This window comes from Myodes glareolus, chromosome X, assembly GCF_982192425.1.
Source record: "Myodes glareolus chromosome X, mMyoGla1.1, whole genome shotgun sequence".
Lineage (NCBI taxonomy): Eukaryota > Metazoa > Chordata > Mammalia > Rodentia > Cricetidae > Myodes > Myodes glareolus.
The window spans coordinates 27,409,823-27,428,867 of record NC_142053.1 but is presented as its reverse complement, the minus strand read 5'-3'; the positions used below and the strand labels follow the sequence as shown (position 1 = coordinate 27,428,867).

Here is a 19,045-nt window from a genome sequence, read left to right as displayed (position 1 = left end):
AATAGAAATAGATGGTGAGGCAATTTGACACAATGTATAAACGTTTTTTAAAGGTGTTTTGTGGCGTTGTTTGTTAATAAAATTTAATGAAAACAAAGGGAACTGTGAAAACTACATCTGTTCACTATAAGGTAAACTATAAGCTTAAAGTAGATCATTAAAAAACTATATTTTTTGTAAAACATCCTGAAAATCCAACAAATATTTATTTAGTACAGTTCCAAGCCATACCCCTAAAAGAAAAACTTATTAATACATTTATTGACAACAGAAAACAAACTATATTCTTGTATAAATTTGCAACCACTCAACAAACATTAGGGTAATGTGATATTATCAAAATGTCAGATTTTCAAAGTAGGTTAGAATAAAAATGATATCTACTAATGGTTTAAAGTAATTTCTAATATATCTGAGATAGAGAGTGATTAAGTGTACACCTGCCTAGAGAAATCAAGACCTAATAAGCACCCCAGGTTCTTTTTAAGAAGTAAACAAACAAGCCATATTTCAGATGCTTTATTAAGTTAATATGTTAATATGATTTTATACCATACAAAGCATTCAATGGAGTTCTAGTCTTGATAAGTACCAGTAACTTCTAAGTAAAAAGTAGGACTCTAAAGCACCGCACCTGTCACAAGTGCCTATTTTTAAAACCTATTCTAGGGATCAGTGAGATGGCTCATTGGGGAAAGGCTCTTGCTGCCAAGCTGGATGACCTGAGACTGAGGAGAGAACTGGCTTCCAGAAGTTGTCCTCTGACCTGTGCACCTGTGCCATGGGGCATACCCACACTGACACCTCCTCCCACAGAATGAATGTATGTTTTAAAAAACTATTGATAGCGATCTTATTTTTCAGACTATTGATTCTTCCTGAGTCCATTAGTCATCACCAAAGATGAGAAAATAAACAAAATTCAAACCAAATCTTTTTTTTTCCTGTTGTTACTGAGGGTTGAACCTAAGTCTTTCACATGCTGGGCAAATACCTTCTCCTTGCTTTTTATGTTTAAGACCAGGTATCACAAAGCTTTCTAGAGTGGCCTTGATCTCTCTCTCTAGTTTTAACAGGCCTTGAACTTGCAATTTCCCCTGCTCTCTGAATATTTGAAACTATAGGACAGGCATCATCAAACCTAGTCCTCTGGATTATTTAATTAAAGAAAATCTGTTACAAAATCTGTTATACTCCAATAAAAGACTTGATAAGGAAAGGAAGTTGTAAATTAACCACTGAATTAAGATCATGGTGTAGCTGATAGCTTTTCATTATGTATGTTCTCTCTCATATGACTAATAAAAACTATATTTCAGTAAAATTCAATTATATTTTTATGAATTCAATTTCTGTTCTATATGTTTAAATTTCTATGCCTATATTCTTTTGTGAAATGTAATCAGCAATTAACATTCTAGAAAATGCTTAAACTACCCACACAAAATATTCCATAGGTCAAGTTTGAGTCCTTTATTATTCATTATAAAGAAAACTATTCAATCTTACTTGTTTCTTTAATAATTTTTGTTCATGTACCTTTTCTAGTTAATAGTCAGAAATGTACTTTTTCATTTATTTAACAGCCAATTGAGGGTGGATTAGGTGAAAAATATTAAAGACTACCACATATATTCAGTGTGACTGTTAGAAAACACATCTGAAGGGAAAAGGAGAAAAACATACTGTTTCCAGCTAGTGGCTTGTGGCCAAAAAATGAATCAGAGTTACAAAAAAATCTCAACGCAGTACTGTGCCTGACTAAACAACTAACAACAAACTATAAAACAATTACAGAAAAAACTATGCAGAGGGACTTTGATGAGGCACTGGCAACTCAAGTCAGTGGCTCAGACTCTGACTGAGCTCTCCTCTGGGAACAAAGAATATATTCTTTGAAAGGTAGTAAGCAAAGTCTGGGATTAGTTTTCAATAACAAAGTCGCTTTTGGACTTGGCTCTTGGCCAATAATTAATTAGATTAATGTATAAGAAGAAAATTAAAATGCTATTTATCTTATTTTTAACACTATACAGATGCAAATGGTAGGATTATCTTTGTTATTCTAACAAATCACATGCAAAACACAGCAAAATGCTCATTCTTCGGAAAAAGTACAGAGAAGCCTAGAATTCTCATTTTTTTACATTTGTGTGTGTGTGTGTGTGTGTGTGTGTGTGTGCTCACATGTCACAGTACACACTTGGAGGTCAGAAAACAACTTGCAAGAGTTGGTTTTCTCCTTCCACCGTGGGGACCCAGGGATCAAATTCATGTGTCAACCTTGGCAGCTGTGCCATCCTGCTAGCCTGAACTTAGACTTTTAAATTCTCTATTCCTCAGCTTCCATCGAATGAAATCTAATAATGAAGTTCCAGCCCCTGGTGACTATGCAGCAAGCCCTGTAGCATACTCATCTGTCAATAACTGTCCTACTCACCTCACAAAAACTGTCCCATCTCACAGAATCACAAGATGGTCAGAAGTGAATATGTACATAAAAGACCTCTGAGAGTGAAGAGCCAACACACGGTGCCATTTATCATTCTTTGTATGTAACAACATGTAGGATTATCTATCATTTCTTTGTTATTTTGAACACATTCACATGGAAAGACAAGGTTGATAACAAGGAACTGATAAGTGCAGGATAACCGTCAACATCTAAGACTCCACTGTAATCATTTAGTATTTACTGAGGAAATATCTTCAGATTACAAAGATTCCATAAATGCAAACCACTGTCCTCGTCTCAGCCCTCTCCCTTACCTGGTTCCTCTTATGAAAACTAGTGTGTATGTGGGCTCGGAAGGGTGGGATTTAACAGAGCTAGGAAATTCAAAGCAAAAGAAGAGAAGTAGAACATTAGAGAACATGCTTACAAACCAATTCTAGTCCCACTTAAACACTCTCCTACATATCAACCATGCTAAATAAATAAACAATCAATAAAGCAAAGGTTAAAATAAAAGTCAACAGTCAAGAGCTATGATTGGGACATAATGGAGACAGAAAAAAATTGACATGAAGGAAAAAAACAAGAAAATGACTAATCTCGGGCAAATTTAACTCCTTAAGCCAATCTGATAAAGACCAAATACCAACTATAAAATATTAACAAATCTATTTGCTCTTATTCATCAAGGTACTGACCTTTATACAGATACCTAAATCACTTGGCTCACCCGTCTTTCACTAACCCAATAACTAACTCCCAGCAGAGACATCAACCAATCCCATTTACCAGTGTATATATTATATCCAATTTAACCAAGTTTTCCCTTGCTTCTTCCCAAAGTCCCCTACCCTTTACATTTCAGCCATCAATATCCTTTTTCAGTTGTAAGGGACAAGGAGTTATATCAGTAAATCTTAAAACAGTAATGATATTGGCTAATCTAATTAGGAGAAAGTTGGCAAGGAGGTGTGGATACCAACAACCATTTTAGCTTGGCAAGGGTAGATAAGCACATCTTTCAAATGAGACTTTTAAAAGGGTGTCCAGAATGATCACAGTACTGTTGATAAACAAAAAGGTGATGGCCTCAGTTCCCTAATTTTATTAAAGACTTTCAGCGGCCAACTTAAAGGAAGACTATGAAACTAAGCTCATCTGCAACTACTCTTAGCAATTCAAGAAGGAATCAACCAATCCTCTTCTTTAACCTACTTAATGACCAAAATGCCTGCTTTGAACAATACGTATTTGAACATAGGACATCTATTGGTTCTCTGAAAGTTTAATCTGTGGTTTAGAAGAATATTTGAGTTTCAATGAGTCTTGTACTAGAAGAGCTTAACAAAAGGGGAAAAATGTTACTTAGTATCAAAAAACCCTCAAAAATAAAGCCAAGAGCGATGTACCCAGCACTTAGGAGGTGAAGGTAGGAAGGTCAGGTGTTCAGGATTGTCTTTGGGGCTATGTAGGGGGTTCAAGGCTAGCCAGGGAGTTATAAGAAAAAAAGCAAGAAATTTTTAAAAATATTATTCTTTAACCCTAGGATTTAAAAAAGTAAGTCCCTTTCTTTTACAAATATAAGAATCAGGGGGGTTCTTGGCAAAAAGTAAACTTTTCTGTGCCTAAGTCTATTTATGAAACTAAAGTATTCTTTGGCAACATTATCAGAGCTATGACTCTGATAATTCATAGAACAGTTTTGCATATACAAGTATTTAAATGAAACCACAAAAATCATGATTTAAAAAAAATCAGGAGTATTTAGTAATTTCTCAACCAAAAGAATAAACAACAAGTTGTACTACAACAATCTTCTAAGATGGAAAGATAAATATTTTTTGAAAAGTGCATTCAATATATTAAAAGTTAAATTCTAATAAACTGTCTGGGCTGATGGCATAAACCTGTAATCCCAGCACTTGGGAAGTGGAGGCAGGAGAACCAAAAGTTCAACATCATCCTCAGCTACATATGGAATTCAAAGACAGCCTGGCTTATGTAACACCTTGTCTCAAAAATAATTAACAAAAATATACAATCAGTTGTGTTGCTAGATACTAAGAGTGAATTGTCTGAAAAAGAAACACAGCAATCCCATTTACAATAGCTACAAAAAAACAGCAATAAATTTAAATACAGAGCAGAAAGAGGGGCATGGTGGCCTGTCCGTAATCCAGCACTGGAGTAGCAGCAAGCTAGAAATTCAAGCTCATCTTTAGCTGTGTGCAGCATCTAATCTAGGCTATGAGGATCTGTCTCAACAAGAAACACACACACACACACACACATGCACATGCTTCAAACTAATTCTACAATAAAATCATAAAACACTGCTGATTAAAGAAACAGAAGATTTCTGATGTTCATGAATTATATGAATTGATACTGCTAAAATGTTCATACTAAAGTGATCTATACATTTAATGTAATCCCTACTAAAACATCAGTGACACTCTTCACAGGACAAGAAAAAAGCCAATCATTATGAAGTTCCTATATAGTCAACTGTGGTGGCTTCTTTCTGTGATTCCAACACTTGAAAGGCTGAGGCAGGAGGATTGCATTGAGATTGAGGCCATTTTAAGGCTACACTATTGATTTAATAATAAGTACAAAATAAGTTCCAATGTAACTGTGCATGTGCACCTACACAAACACAAAACCCTGAAACAGCCAAATATGTCTTGAGCATAAACAACAAAAGCAAGAAGAATCATATTGGCTAATTTCAAAACAAACTATAACGCATTAAACCAGACATTAAACCAGAATAGCACTGACATAAATGGAACAGAACAGGAGCCTAGAAAAAAAGCTCACATATCTCCTCCCAACTATCACTGACAAAAGTGATAAGAACACAAACTGGAGACAAAACAAGAGTTGGAGAAATCACATATTTGAATACAGAACAATGAAATTAGACCACGTCTCTTATCAATTACAAAACTCAACTGAAAACGGGATAAAGACTGAAACATAAAACTAGAAACTGCCATTACTAGAACACAGGATAAGAAAAAATATTTTAAGATACAGAGGCACAAACAGTGAGTTTTCTGGGTAGAAATCCAAAAGCACAGTAAAAAAACGCATTTTAGTAAACTAAAAAGCTTCAGCACAGCAAAGGAGACAATAGACAATTTCTAGAATAGGAAAAATGAAAACTATAACATCTGACAATAGCTTAATGGTTAGAATCTTAAAAAGAACTCAAATAAAATAACAGCAAAATAAATTCTAAGTAATTCAATAAAGAATGGACATTAGACCTAAGTAGAAAATTCTCAAAAGAATAGATACAAATGACCAACCGGTAAATGAAAATATACTGTATAGCACTAATTGTCATGGAAACGCAACTAAGAACAAGAAGTACCACCTCACTCTAATAAAAATGGCTAATTACAAAAATGATAAATGATAACAAATGCTGGTATGGTTGTGGATGAACGGGAATCCTCGCATGTAACTGATGGGAATGCAAATTAGTACAGCTATCACTGGAAAATAGCATGTGATCTCCTTAAAAGTTAAAAACAGAACTATGATATGACCAAGTGGTGTAGTCTTATTATTGTTTATATAGCCAAAACAAAAGAAATAAATTCACTGAAAAATGTGTCTCCACTCCCAAGTTTACTATTCACAATAGTCAAGGGTCTATTAGCTCATGAGGGGATAAAGAAACATGGTACATATACACAATAGAATACCATTCAGTTCTAACAAATTATTAAACTGTGTCATTTATGACAGCTTTGGTAGAAATGGATGTCATTTTGTTAAGTTAAATAAGCCAGGTACAAAAGAAAAGTACTTCATTAGCTCATTCATGTAGGATCTGGTGTGGGAGAATTTTCTGTTTTCTGTCAATCATATTTTAATAAAATGCTGATTGGCCAGGCAGGCAGTATAGGCAGGAAAGCCAGACAGGAAGTAGGGGTGGAGCAAGGAGAACAGGAGAATTCTGGGAAGCAGGGAAGTTCCTCTGCGACTCCTGCGCAGATCACTGAAGAAGCAACATGTAAGCTGCCCCTGCTGGAAAAGGTACTGAGCCATTATGGCTAACATAGATGAGAATAATGGGTTAATATAAGTTATAAGAGTTAACAAGAAGCCTGACCTAATGAGCCAATCAGTTTATAACCTTATGGAGTCTTGTGTGTGATTTTCTTTGTTGCTTGCCGGTTGTTGGGGTACTGGGAGGGACAGAAACCCCAACAAGCCAGCCCTCATGCTACATATGGCGCCAACGTGTGGACAACTGTATCCACATAAAGCCTGAGACAGCTCGGGAAGTAATTCTAGAACAAAATAACAGCATTATGCATGGTTTCTTGGTAGCAGCAGTTTCTCGGGTCTGCTCTGCTTGCTAGAGGCAAGCAAATGCCCTCATCTAAGAGAGGCTTCCTGACTCAGCTTTAGCTGCAAAACCTTGCAGCTCTTTTGGGAGGTCCTGCCGCGAAGCACTTAAACGGTGTTGATGAAGGGCTGAATGCATGCTTTTCGGTTTTCAGCCGTAGCACGAAAAAAGCTGCGCTGTTTTAAAATGCCGGCTTTCTGGGCTGTCCTGCCAGGACAAACTCTGACTCTTGCAGGCAGGCAGTCTGACTGAGTGTGGTCTGTGAGCAGAATGATGCAGCTTGCTTGCTAGCAAGGACCTTGAAACATGACAAGTTGTGGCAGTGAACACAGCTGTGGCTGGTATCTCAGCTATGAGTCTGGAAAGCTAAGGAATGAGCTGGATCTAGCTGTCAAAGCCACGGCTTCCCATATTGCTTTGTAAATTAAAGGCTCATGTGGTCAGAAAAAGAGAGATAAACAGTAAAGAGAGATTCAAAGATGAAGAAAACCTCTAAATGGTTTACAGTGTGTATATGCAGGCTAAAAGTTAAAGTTCTTAAAGTTAAAAGGAAAGAAAGAGAGTAGTTGGGTGTGGTGGTACACACCTTTAATCCCAATGCCTGGGAGGCAGAGGCATATTGACCTCTGTGACTTCAAGGGGTAGAGGTAGATTGACCTCTGTGACCTCAAGGTGTGGTAGTACACGCCTTTAATCCCAATGCCTGGGAGGCAGAGACAGATCTCTGTGAGTTCAAGGTGTGGTAGCATACACCTTTAATCCCAGCACTGGGGAGGCAGAGACAGGAGGATCTCTGTGAGTTCAAAGACAGCCTGGTCTACAGTGTTATTCCAGGACAAAGATATACAGAGAACCTGTCTCAAAAAGTAAAAGTAAAAATAAAAGAAATAGAGGTTAAAGTAAAACCACACAAAGATGGAAAATACAAAGAGAATCTTGATACTGTATGTTATTATGCTCTTTATGAATTGTTTGATTGCTGAGGAAGGAGCAACAACTGCTAGAAGACTTTTGTTTATAAATGCTGCTGAACTAACCCAAGATAGAAATTTTGAAAATACCTTGGCTTCAAAATTGAAGTCAAAAGGTATGTTACTTTGGAGAAGAGATTTTGCTTTTGTTTCCACAGAAAACGAGAGGCTTTGGATTTATTCAGAGTTAAGAAAAATCACCTTTGACCAAGGGAGGCCACCTGAAAAATCTCCGACAGGAATAGATGGCCCAGATGTCTGAGTTTTACATCCAGAACAGATTCAAGACTACTGCCTGAGATGATCAAGACTCACAGGATACTCCAGTCAGGACTTGATTATAACTCTAAATTTTCTTTAGGTCCCCATAAGATCATCAGCGCCCCCAACCAGCAGGAAGTAGCCTGAAATACTACGCCCACATTCCCAACAAATGGACTATGGGTATTTTTCTTTGTTTAAAAAAAAAAAAGAGGGAAATGGTGTGGGAGAATTTTCTGTTTTCTGTCAATCATATTTTAATAAAATGCTGATTGGCCAGGCAGGCAGTATAGGCAGGAAAGCCAGACAGGAAGTAGGGGTGGAGCAAGGAGAACAGGAGAATTCTGGGAAGCAGGGAAGTTCCTCTGCGACTCCTGCGCAGATCACTGAAGAAGCAACATGTAAGCTGCCCCTGCTGGAAAAGGTACTGAGCCATTATGGCTAACATAGATGAGAATAATGGGTTAATATAAGTTATAAGAGTTAACAAGAAGCCTGACCTAATGAGCCAATCAGTTTATAACCTTATGGAGTCTTGTGTGTGATTTTCTTTGTTGCTTGCCGGTTGTTGGGGTACTGGGAGGGACAGAAACCCCAACAAGCCAGCCCTCATGTTACAAGGATCCATGTAAGAAAATCTCACAGATGGAATAGAACCATGGTTAACCAGATGTTAGAGAAACAAGAAGGGAAGAATGTGTCAAGACTGATAAATGGGTACTGTGTTAGTTAGAAGCAAGAAATGTTTTTTCACTATAAAGAAATTAATAAATGAAGAGAAACACTACAACATATATACATATATGAAAATATCATATTAAGCCACAGACATATGTATATTTTTTTACTTATCAGGTTTTGATTTTATTTTTTGTTTGTTTTAGTTTTTTAAAACAGGGTTTCTCTGTGTAACAGTTCTGCCTATCCTAGAACTAGATTAAAGGCGTGTGCCACCACACCCAGCTCATATCAGTTTTTAAAAAGCAAAATTTTGTCAGGTGGTGGTAGTACATGCCTTTAATCCCAGCACTTGCTCAGTGAGGCAGAGGCAGAGAGATCTCTGTGAGTTCGAGGCAGGCTTCAAAGACTGAGTCGACAGAGTGAGTTCCAGGATAGGCTTCAAAGCTACAGAGAAACCCTGTCTCAAAAAAAAAAAACAAACAAAAAATCCTTTAATCTTAAAAGAAGTGGATTATGTCATTATGTATAGAGATGACACCTATATTGGTATAGTCAGGGACAGAGTAACCACCTAGAATACATCCAAATAATTTTACTGCACCTTGCAGTATTAACAACTAGTACCAGAACCATACATTAACAGAAACAACTTGAATTTTCTAAATGTTCCCTATATTTCAGCAGGATAAACAAGTATTTTAAAGCTATTTTAGTTACATAAATTGTGACATTTACAGAAGACAAAATTTATTAAATGAATGGGAAAAATTTAAAGAACCATACATTTATCAAGTTTTTTCCCCTTTTTGCTTATTCAAAGGTGGCAAAAGAAAGATACTTTCTCAAATTAGAATAAATTAATCTGGCTAACCATTCTTCCTATAGCCTATGAAAACCATTTTTAAGCCAGATTATTTACTTGGTGAGCCAAGGTGCTTTTACTCAAGAGGCTTCAGCTATTTAGTGATGATAATGTATCCCAAACCCGACTGGCAAATGTATTTTCTGAATGGCCACCTTTGGGCTTGGAATCCACTCTCATTGAAACTACAACAGGAGAGATGGTAGTTATGCAATGCATTTAGTCTTCAAGACAATGGCTAACAATGAAGCAAAAAATAATATAAGGGACATGGGTGTTTTTTTGCTGTTATTAATCCTATATGTTTAAACTGTTTGCATGTTTGGAGACAAAGAGGTTTAGCAAACTGGAGAGCAACTAACCCTGATGGAATGGCGAATTGTAAACTGTTAGACAGCTGCAGCTAGTAATAAAACGCTGAGACCTGAAGCACATTTGCACAGCCTAATTACACGGCAAATCTCAGTATCTGAGAAAAGGCAAAACAGCTAGAATAACTGATAGACTGGTTGCTATAGTAACTGAGATAAATTTGTATACTGACTAGGGGGAAAAACACTGAGGTTGCTATAAGATATGAAGTCCATATTATGTTTTAGTTGCTTTTCCTTCAATATTGAATCACAGGATCAGACTAATATAAAGATGGTTCAATTGGAAATAAGAGAATAGACAGAATTTCACTTTGAAGATCAAGCAAGAAAGCACCCAATTAAGGATTTAGCTGTTTAGCTGAAAAAATATCTCAAATCAGGAGGGGAAAAAACTGGTGAAAGAAAGATCATGGAAAATAAATTAGATATTTGTGAATAGAATAAAGAAAACAGGTTGTTAATTCAAGTAAAATATCAATATGGCATCATAAAATGGGCACAAATTTTATTATTTTAAACAGTGCTTTAACTAGGTATTAATCTCTAACAGAAAGGATTACTTAATTTGCACTGCATATGTGTATCCCTATGACAAAAATGACCTTAAGAATTCTATATCATATCTCAGTTACCAGGCCACCACAGGAGGTAGCTCATAATCTGATTCCTTAGGGTGCTTAGGGTGACATTCATCTCTTTCATCTCCAGCACCACAATTTTCATGATCTCAAACTACTACCCCTTCTAATATTACCTCCACTATACTCCCAGAAAGTAGCTACTAAAATAGCAGCAGGAAAATGAGGAGGGAACAAACACCTCCTCAGTTGTAAGTTTATCAGATTTTAACAAAGTTATTACAATGAAGCCAGGCGGTGGTGGCACACGCCTTTAATCCCAGCACTTGGGAGGCAGAGGAAGGTGGATCTCTGTGAGTTCAAGGCCAGCCTGGTCTACAAGAGTTAGTCCTAGGACAGGCTCCAAAGCTACAGAGAAACCCTGTCTCAAAAAAACAATAAAAGTTATAGCAATGAATTGAATAAAATATATTGACTTTTGTGCCAGTTACATATCCCATATCAAAAATTTCCTGCCCTGTAAGATTGCCAATGAGGGGCTGAGGAAAGGACTCAGTCCATAAAGTACTTGCCACGCAAGCATAAAGACCTGAGTTCGGATCCCCAGAACCCTTGTAAAACAGGCACGGAAGCTGAAGAGATGGCTTGGTGGTTAAGTGTATTTGAAGAGTACCTGCGTTTGGTTCCCATCACTGACATGGCAGCTTACAACCATTGGAAACTCCAGTTTCAGAGAATCTGATACCTTTTTCTGCCCTCCACAGACACCAGACACACATGTAGTACATACTCATATATGCAGGAAAAATATCTATATACATAATATAAATCATTAAAAAGACAAGTATGGTGATATGCAACTATAATCTTAGCAGTAGGGGAACATGATCACTTACTGGGACTTTGTGAACAACTAGTCTTGTCTAATAATAGAGCTCCAGTGAGCAACTCTGTAAAGGGTGATTGAGGAAGACACCTGACATTAACCACTAGCCTCCATAAGCACATGAACCCACAAGAGCATGCTTGTTTTCACACACATGTACATGTATTCTTTTAAACACTACCAATGGGGCTGGGCTTGGTAGTATGCAACATTAATCTCAGTACTGGGGAGGCAGAGGCAAGAGAATTTCTATGTGTTCAAGCTAGCCTAATCTGCACGGTGAGTTTCAGAACAGTTATGGCTACATAGTGAGACCTTATCTCAAAACAAAACAACAACAAAAAAGATAAAAAATAGAAATTAGGGGGAAAGACCATCAGTGAACTTCTTATCCTATAACTTCTTGTATATTACTTTGTTTTAGTTTTGGCTTTTTGAAACAGGGTCTTAGTATACAGCCTAAACTGATCTTGAACTCATGATTCTCCTGTCTCCATTTACTCAAGCACTAATATTACAAGCATACACCATGTCTTATTTTTAATGTTTTTAGGAAATCATGTTCTATGTCTTATTTAATGAAATAAGTTATCACAAGATAATAAAGTTTTCAACTTACATGAATTTGTACAGATTCAAATTGAGTCTCCAAACTGCCATATTGCTACCAACTGTCCTACCTCCATGAGTCACCAATTGACAGTTGGAGGTCACTAAATTTAGAACCTAAATTTACTAATTAATATGTAGAAGGATGCTCCCCACTTCAATATGTTACATAGGTATGTTAAAACTGCACCGATAAATATACAGAGCCAACAGTAGTCAGTATAATCTGTGACTGAATGCAAACTCAGGAACAGCTAGTCGTTTTTGTTACTGTTTTAAGAAAGGCTCCTGTGTAGCCAAGGTTGGCCTGAAACTCATCATACAACTGAAGATGAATATGAACTCCTGATCCTCAATGCCTCTATCTCTCAAGTACTCAGATTAGAAGCACGTTGTTATGCCTAGCTCAAAGAGCCATTTACAAGATTTTTACCTAAACTTATAACACGCTAATATTTTGTAAAAAAATAAAAAAAGAAAGAAAAAGAAAAGATGTGTGCTGAGGTAGGTGTAGTGGAACAGGCCTGCAAATCCAGGACTGGGAATGCTGAGACAGGAGGATCATGGGTTTGAGGCCAACCAAGGCTATATAATAACACTGTCAACACATACACATACCACTACCACCACCAAACAAAAGCAAATGTGATTTTTCAGTTCAGGGTGAAATGCCTCTGGTGCCGAAGTGAAGTAAGAAAACTGAGTTTTCAAAATAGGAAGCCATCCAATTTGGGGTGTTTTCAGATCTAATCATTCTGTTGGGTTTATCTCTATGTGTGTATGTATGGTATATAAGCACATGCGTATGGATTTGTGTACATACAAAGCCCAGCAGGTATTTTCCTCTACTGCTCTCTAACTTTTTTGACATGGGGTCTCTCACTGAACCCTAAGGTCACCATTTCAGCTAGGCTGGCCAGCCAACAAGCTCCTAGAATCCACCTGCTTCTGGCCAAAATACTAGGGTTATGGCAGGTGCAGCCATGCAGGGCTTGGTACTCAAACGCAGAGCCTCCTGTTTGTACAGCAAGTGTTCTTACAGGCAGCCATCTCTCTTGCCCTTTTTATTTACTTTTATTATTATTTTTTGAGATAGGGTCTTTTTTTCTTATTTATTATTTTATTTATATACTTTGATCTCTTTTAACCACATATTTAAACTGGAAGCTTGTCGGGGCCTGGTTCTAGCCCGGATCATAAATTATTTCTCTAGACCAGACCCTAACATAAACTCTCTCTCTTAACTGGCGTGGAGGAGACAGAAATAAAGACACAACTCACATAAATTAGTTGGGAAGGAGATTCTCAGTGGTCCCTCATGAAGTCCTGAGTTCACATCCTGAAGAATTCCTCTCGTTTATTCTCCAAACAGCTTTTATACCAACACATAAACTGAGAGGGAAATACACCAGCATTCGGCCTCCTAGGTAATCAGGTGAATGGCATTTTGTCACGTCCGCATCTACCTGTCTGCTCTGTATGCTAGCTGTCACGTAGGCTTGAATCAGCTTCTCTATAAGGCATTCTCCAAATTACAAAAAAGGATCAACAATATCCTGACCTTTTGTTGGGGGCAGTGACAGCCTGTCTGCAGGGCTATGTGACCACCTCAGGTGGACCCTATGGCTTCAGAGCCTGGCTGCCACACCAGAGATAGGGTCTCGATACGCAGTCCTGACATTCACTATGCAGACCATGCTGGTCTCAATCTTGACATGATCCTCCTGTTACTCAGCCTCCTGAGTTCTGGGATTGCAGGTGTGAGTGAGTTATTATGCTAAACTATTTCTAACAATTCTTCCAGATACTTTAACCTCTGTTCCCACGATTCAGTTCGCAATTGACCACTACTCCAACCTAAACATGGTAAATTGCAGGTAACATTGACAAAGCCAATAAAAATGAAACAAAACTACATTATCACTGTTCGCAGATAAGCTATTCAATCATTGGTTTTCATTCTGACTTAAAGAGAATTAGTGGGCCGTAATTAGAATCCTAGGACAATGTCTTTTGAAAAGGAAAGCCTAAAAAACATGTTAAATAGAAGTAGACCACCTTAGTGGCCTGACTTAATAGGGTATGTGCCAAAAATCTGTAGCATAACTACCTGCTCTTACTCTCCCCATGCAAACGTGGCAGCATCAAAAGACCCAGATTTTAGTTTGAACTAAGACGTGTCACTTCCTTCTTTACATCTAGGTTTCACTTTCAGTTAAATGTGAAGTCTGAGCCAAATTATATCTAATTAATTCCTATTCTTAAAATGTATTATTCTAGCCTTTTTTTTCTTTTCTTTTCTTTTTTTTTGGTTTTTCAAGACAGGATTTCTCTGTAGCTTTGGAGCCTGTCCTGTAACTAGCTCTTATAGGCCTGGCTGGCCTCAAACTCACAAGAGATCCACCTGCCTCTGACTCCCGAGTGCTGGGATTAAAGGCATGCAGCACCACCACCCAACCTATCCCGCTTCTAAGACTTTGAGACCTATGAAGTCTAGGAGTTTGACTATCACTAAAAAATAATGTGGAAAATATTATTTATTTTTATAATGTTCTCCATTGTAGCCTTTAGAATATGTAGGTATAATTTACAGTTGGAAGATGCATCCATATCATATATAATTTATGCATTAAATAATTTCAAATTTATGGACTTAGAACCATGTATCAAAGCCATCAATGTTTGTTTAAATAAAACATTATAAAAATATGTAAGCCAGGCCTAGTGGACTTACTGGCCTAAGTAAGTCTAGTTACTCATGAAGCTGAAGCAGGACAGAATGTTCAAGGCCTGCCTGGGCAACTTGGCAGGATATACATTAAAATACAAATAAAACAAAACAAAATAGTCTGGTAATGCAAATCAGTGATAGAGTATATCTAGCATGTATCAGACCCTAGATTCAAGTGCCAAAACAACAAAAAGCAACTCGACAACGTGTGTATGTGTGTGATATACATCCACACAATACAAACAGACATACAGATTTCACCAAGAGCAAAAGTTTATCAGTAAAAGCACACAGTACTGAATTTCAATACAATGACAGACATTTAAATTTCAAAGAGTTCTTAAAATGTAATTTCAATTTAAAGTTGAGGAAATAAGATGACTCACAGTGTTGGACTCTTTTCTACTATACCACAGTTCCTCCTGCCTTTCCTGCTGTATTAAGCAGCAGAACAGAAAGAATGTCACATTATAAAACTGATCTAGGATGAAGTTCTGTTATTAATTCACTGTGGCATCATGGGTAAACCACTTTCTCTCCCTGGGCTTTAGTTTGCCTAACATTTTGTAAGAGTTTTAAACCAACTGCCATTTCTAGGTATAACATACTATGGCATTATAAAAGTCCTACATAATAAAACAAAAATATAGATTCTTGAAAGAAAAGATGGGAATTTGCAGCAAGAAGAACTGAAAAGTTGGGACTGATGGCTTTAAATAGATCTATCAATTCAATTTGGAAGGTTGGTACCAAAGTATTTTCCTCTTGGATAAATTGGGGGAAGATCCCTTCTTTACACGGTGCACAACAGCTATGATGTATGAGGAAAAACACTGGGCTAGTGTTGGATGAGCTGCTTTCAAAGGCCAGCTCTGTTGTCTGCAAGTTGCTTCTCCTAGAACAATGTATTTAAGTTCTCAAAGATCTCAAATGTAAAAATGGAGAAAGTACTAATCAAAGAAACCATTACAAATGGGGTACACATTATAAATTGGGTAAGAGCAGATCTGCCACTACTGAAACATAACTGCACTGGACTCAAACTGGGCTGCTTATTAATTTTTTCAAGATATAGATTAACAAATAGGTAAGAAATTTAAGAAATAGATCAGTATTAGGAAACAGACTGTGTATTTGGATTCTTCTGATTAACAAATCATTAGGTGTCTCTCAAGTGTCAACTCAGTTTAGAGAAATTTGATGAAATGCTCTGTATGTTCCCAAACACGCAAATATCAAGAAGCATTTCTTTAAGTGGCCAAATTCACTCAATTAGCCTCTTAGAGCTTGTACGGTGTGCCACTTCAGTTTATGTCAAGGAACAGAAGACATTTCTTAGGATTGACTAGCTCGTGATGCCACCTGTTTTCAGAAATCAAGATTTCTCGCTGAGTTTTAAAGCTGTTAGCTGCCAAGCTCCGTCTGCTCACCGTACCTTACAAGTCTGCCAGAGGATAGAGCAAAACATCCACAAAGCCACCCCTTTTCTGCCCTCTCTATATTGCTAACTGTTCTCAGGTCCAATTTTCCAGATAAATCTATTCTTTCCAATTCTCCCACTAATACAGTAGGAAAAAAAAAGAACATGTAATAACCCAAACAAATCTTGTCATTTTTCCATGGAGCTCTCAACATGCTCAGTTTGGGGGTGAGCTAGAGTTAAATTTAGGAAGCTGGGTCCCAAAGGACTTGAAAAAGAAACAAATTTTTCACCTACTATCAAAGTATAAAGTTCCTGAGAAGCCATATGATCCCAGGGGGAAAAAGTGACTATCAATTCTATCATAATGACTCATTGGATTCAGATAAGTGAGACAGCCTAAGTTTGTATCCGTCCTCCCAAAGTAAGCACTGGATAATGCTAACAGTCTAATGTCAAGAAAGGAAGAGAAGAATTCACTTTTGAACATTTTCTGTGTTAAGTATTGAACTTAACAGTTTACAGAGGTTCTGAAATAACTGTCCTTTCCAGACTAAACTTCTTTTATTCAGTGAGGAAGAACAATATCCACAAGGCTCTAAATTGCTAACACAGTCAAAACTGATTATTCCCCCACATAAAAAGAAAAACAAAAATGCATAAATGCTTACTAAGTGATTATTCTTTCATTTAGCCTGAACTGACAGTTACTGACAGTTTATTACTTTGAAGAGAAAACCACACACAGACTTTATTTCAGGAGAACCCATTATGTTTGAAAATCTAAATGCATTTTCTACCCTATTCGACCCAGTTATGAATTTGAATCAGATACTGAACTTCAAGGAGATTCAGTGTTATCTCATGGCAGATCATTATCACCCTAAACTCTCACAAAAGTGACAGACAGCTTCCTGGAAACACACATTAGCAATCTACCAACATCCATTTCTTTCTGATTGTCTTGCTATAACTTTTGGGGTATGTATTGTATATAATACATAGCAGGCTTTATAGGAACTTCTAAAATGCACGAATAACTTTATTTCTATCAAAAGTATTTTTTCCACGACGTAAAGATAAATACTGAAGTGAGTTCAACTCCAAGAATCAGACACATTTTTACCAATTTGCAAGATCTTATAGTCTGAGACTCTATTTCACTGCTTCTAGTTGCAGGCGTGTCAAGAGAAGAGTTTGTGAGGGCATGTTAAACGCTATTTTAATTCTGAACAGTGGAGGAGTAAAATAAGTTGAGTTACAAATCCTGGTCAGAGAAGCTTTCCAAAGTGAACTTCCTACTCGGAGCTACCCGGATTAATCACCAGTAAAACATCTTGCAAAATTAAAGAAAGGGTCCAAAGCGGGGTTATCCTTCCCAGTACCAGATTACTCAGCACTTGTTTGTGCCCTGGCACTGGGCTGTGTACATTTGTGTCCGGCTGCCGGCTCGGACCACATCACGCTCTCCGATGGGAAGGACCTTGTCTACAGTTTCCTCTGGCGCACGCACAGTAAAGTGCTATTTCAATAAAACACTGTTGATGCCGAACGCATAGGCTGGAGGACTTTCTTAAGTAAATACCAGCTTTCTCCTCCCCCCCCCCCCGTTTCTTTTTTATGTAAAAGAAAAGGTGAGTGGCAACTAGGGTAGAGTTACGGCCACTTCGGAAACGAATAGGTAAACTAGAGGTTAAAAAAAAAAAAGAGTCGGGGAAGTTCAGTTTCCCCCGCTACCGCTCCTTTTGGTACCCCAGGGCCAAAACAGATGTTAGAAAGGTACGCTTTGAACACCGCAAATAGCAATCGTTGTCTCTCAGGCACGAATGCCATCCACTCAATGGCTGGTCAAGACAAGAAAGGGGTTCCGAAGGAGTCCCTGGGCAGTTCACTAGGGAAAAGGGTGGAGCAGGATTCCCTGTCCCTCTTCCAACTCATCCTGCCCTAAGGAGTCCCAGGTTTGGGTTCTGAGGTGTCCAAGTGAGACTAAGAGAAACAGCGGTGACGGACACAGCGGGATTGGGGAGAGGAGTAAAGAGAGACACAGGAGAAGCAAGAGACCGGGATGTCCGAGTTCTGGGCCCGGGCTTCGGGTACTTACCCTACAGGATAGCCGCCCCCCAGGTGCACATCTTCAGGGGCATCATAGAATTCTTCGGTGTCGCTTTCCGACGCCATTTATAGGACACACCCGCGGGTGAGGGGGCCGGCTCCGCCTGGAGGAAGGGTGATTCTCAGCGTCTCCTCCTCGTCAGTTAGTATGTGGAGAGAGGTGGGTCCCGGGCGACGCTGAGGAGGGCACAGATGACGTGGAGTGAGAAATCGGTTAGGGACAGGGGACCACCCTCAGTTGCTGGGCTAAGGGGGATGACCTGCAAAGCGAATGCCTGAGGTGGCTGCAGTGGGTCTGGGACTGTTGCCGGCGTCCCGGGCGCTAGGTGTATGAAGAGCGCTAGAGAAGAGGCTACGGCTCTTCTCAGTCCGGGAGAGAGGCAGCGGGCGTGCCGGCGACAACAGCTCCAATTTCTCCCGCAGCGGCAATTACAGCTGCTGGGAAAGCTACTAGCCCGCAAAATACCAACGCGCACCTACCCTCGCGAGATTTCGGGTCGGGCCGGTAAAGCGTGGGCGGGGCGGAGAGGTGGCGGGGGGGCGGTCCCAGAGAGGCAATGTTCTGATTACTAATGCGGGAGAAGCCTGTCAAAACGGCGCAAGCGCGTTAGGGGCCTTTGGTAGAGGCCGGAAATAGAGGGAGGGAGGGAGGTGGCTACTCTTCGGAGGGGTGGAGTCTAGGACCTGCGCAGGAGCAGCCTGGTGCCAAAAGTCCGAGGCACGCCCGAGTTAGGAG

General features: G+C 38.6%; 1 protein-coding gene across 3 annotated transcripts in view; it reads right to left on the bottom strand.

Moving 5' to 3' along the window:
* Wdr44 (WD repeat domain 44) overlaps window positions 1-18,782 on the bottom strand; it is a 112,052-nt gene extending 93,270 nt beyond the window's left edge. Inside the window, exons 1-2 of one of the 3 annotated variants that reach the window (XM_048450379.3) lie at window positions 18,570-18,781; window positions 18,299-18,486 (exon numbers count right to left, since the gene is read on the bottom strand). In XM_048450379.3, coding sequence (XP_048306336.2) covers window positions 18,299-18,375 — 77 coding nt within the window. In that variant the 5' untranslated portion in view covers window positions 18,376-18,486; window positions 18,570-18,781. Of the gene's footprint in view, window positions 1-18,298 lie in introns of all 3 variants that reach the window. The other 2 variants (XM_048450381.3, XM_048450380.3) reach the window with 2 other exon arrangements.
* Window positions 18,783-19,045: the final 263 nt, after the last annotated feature.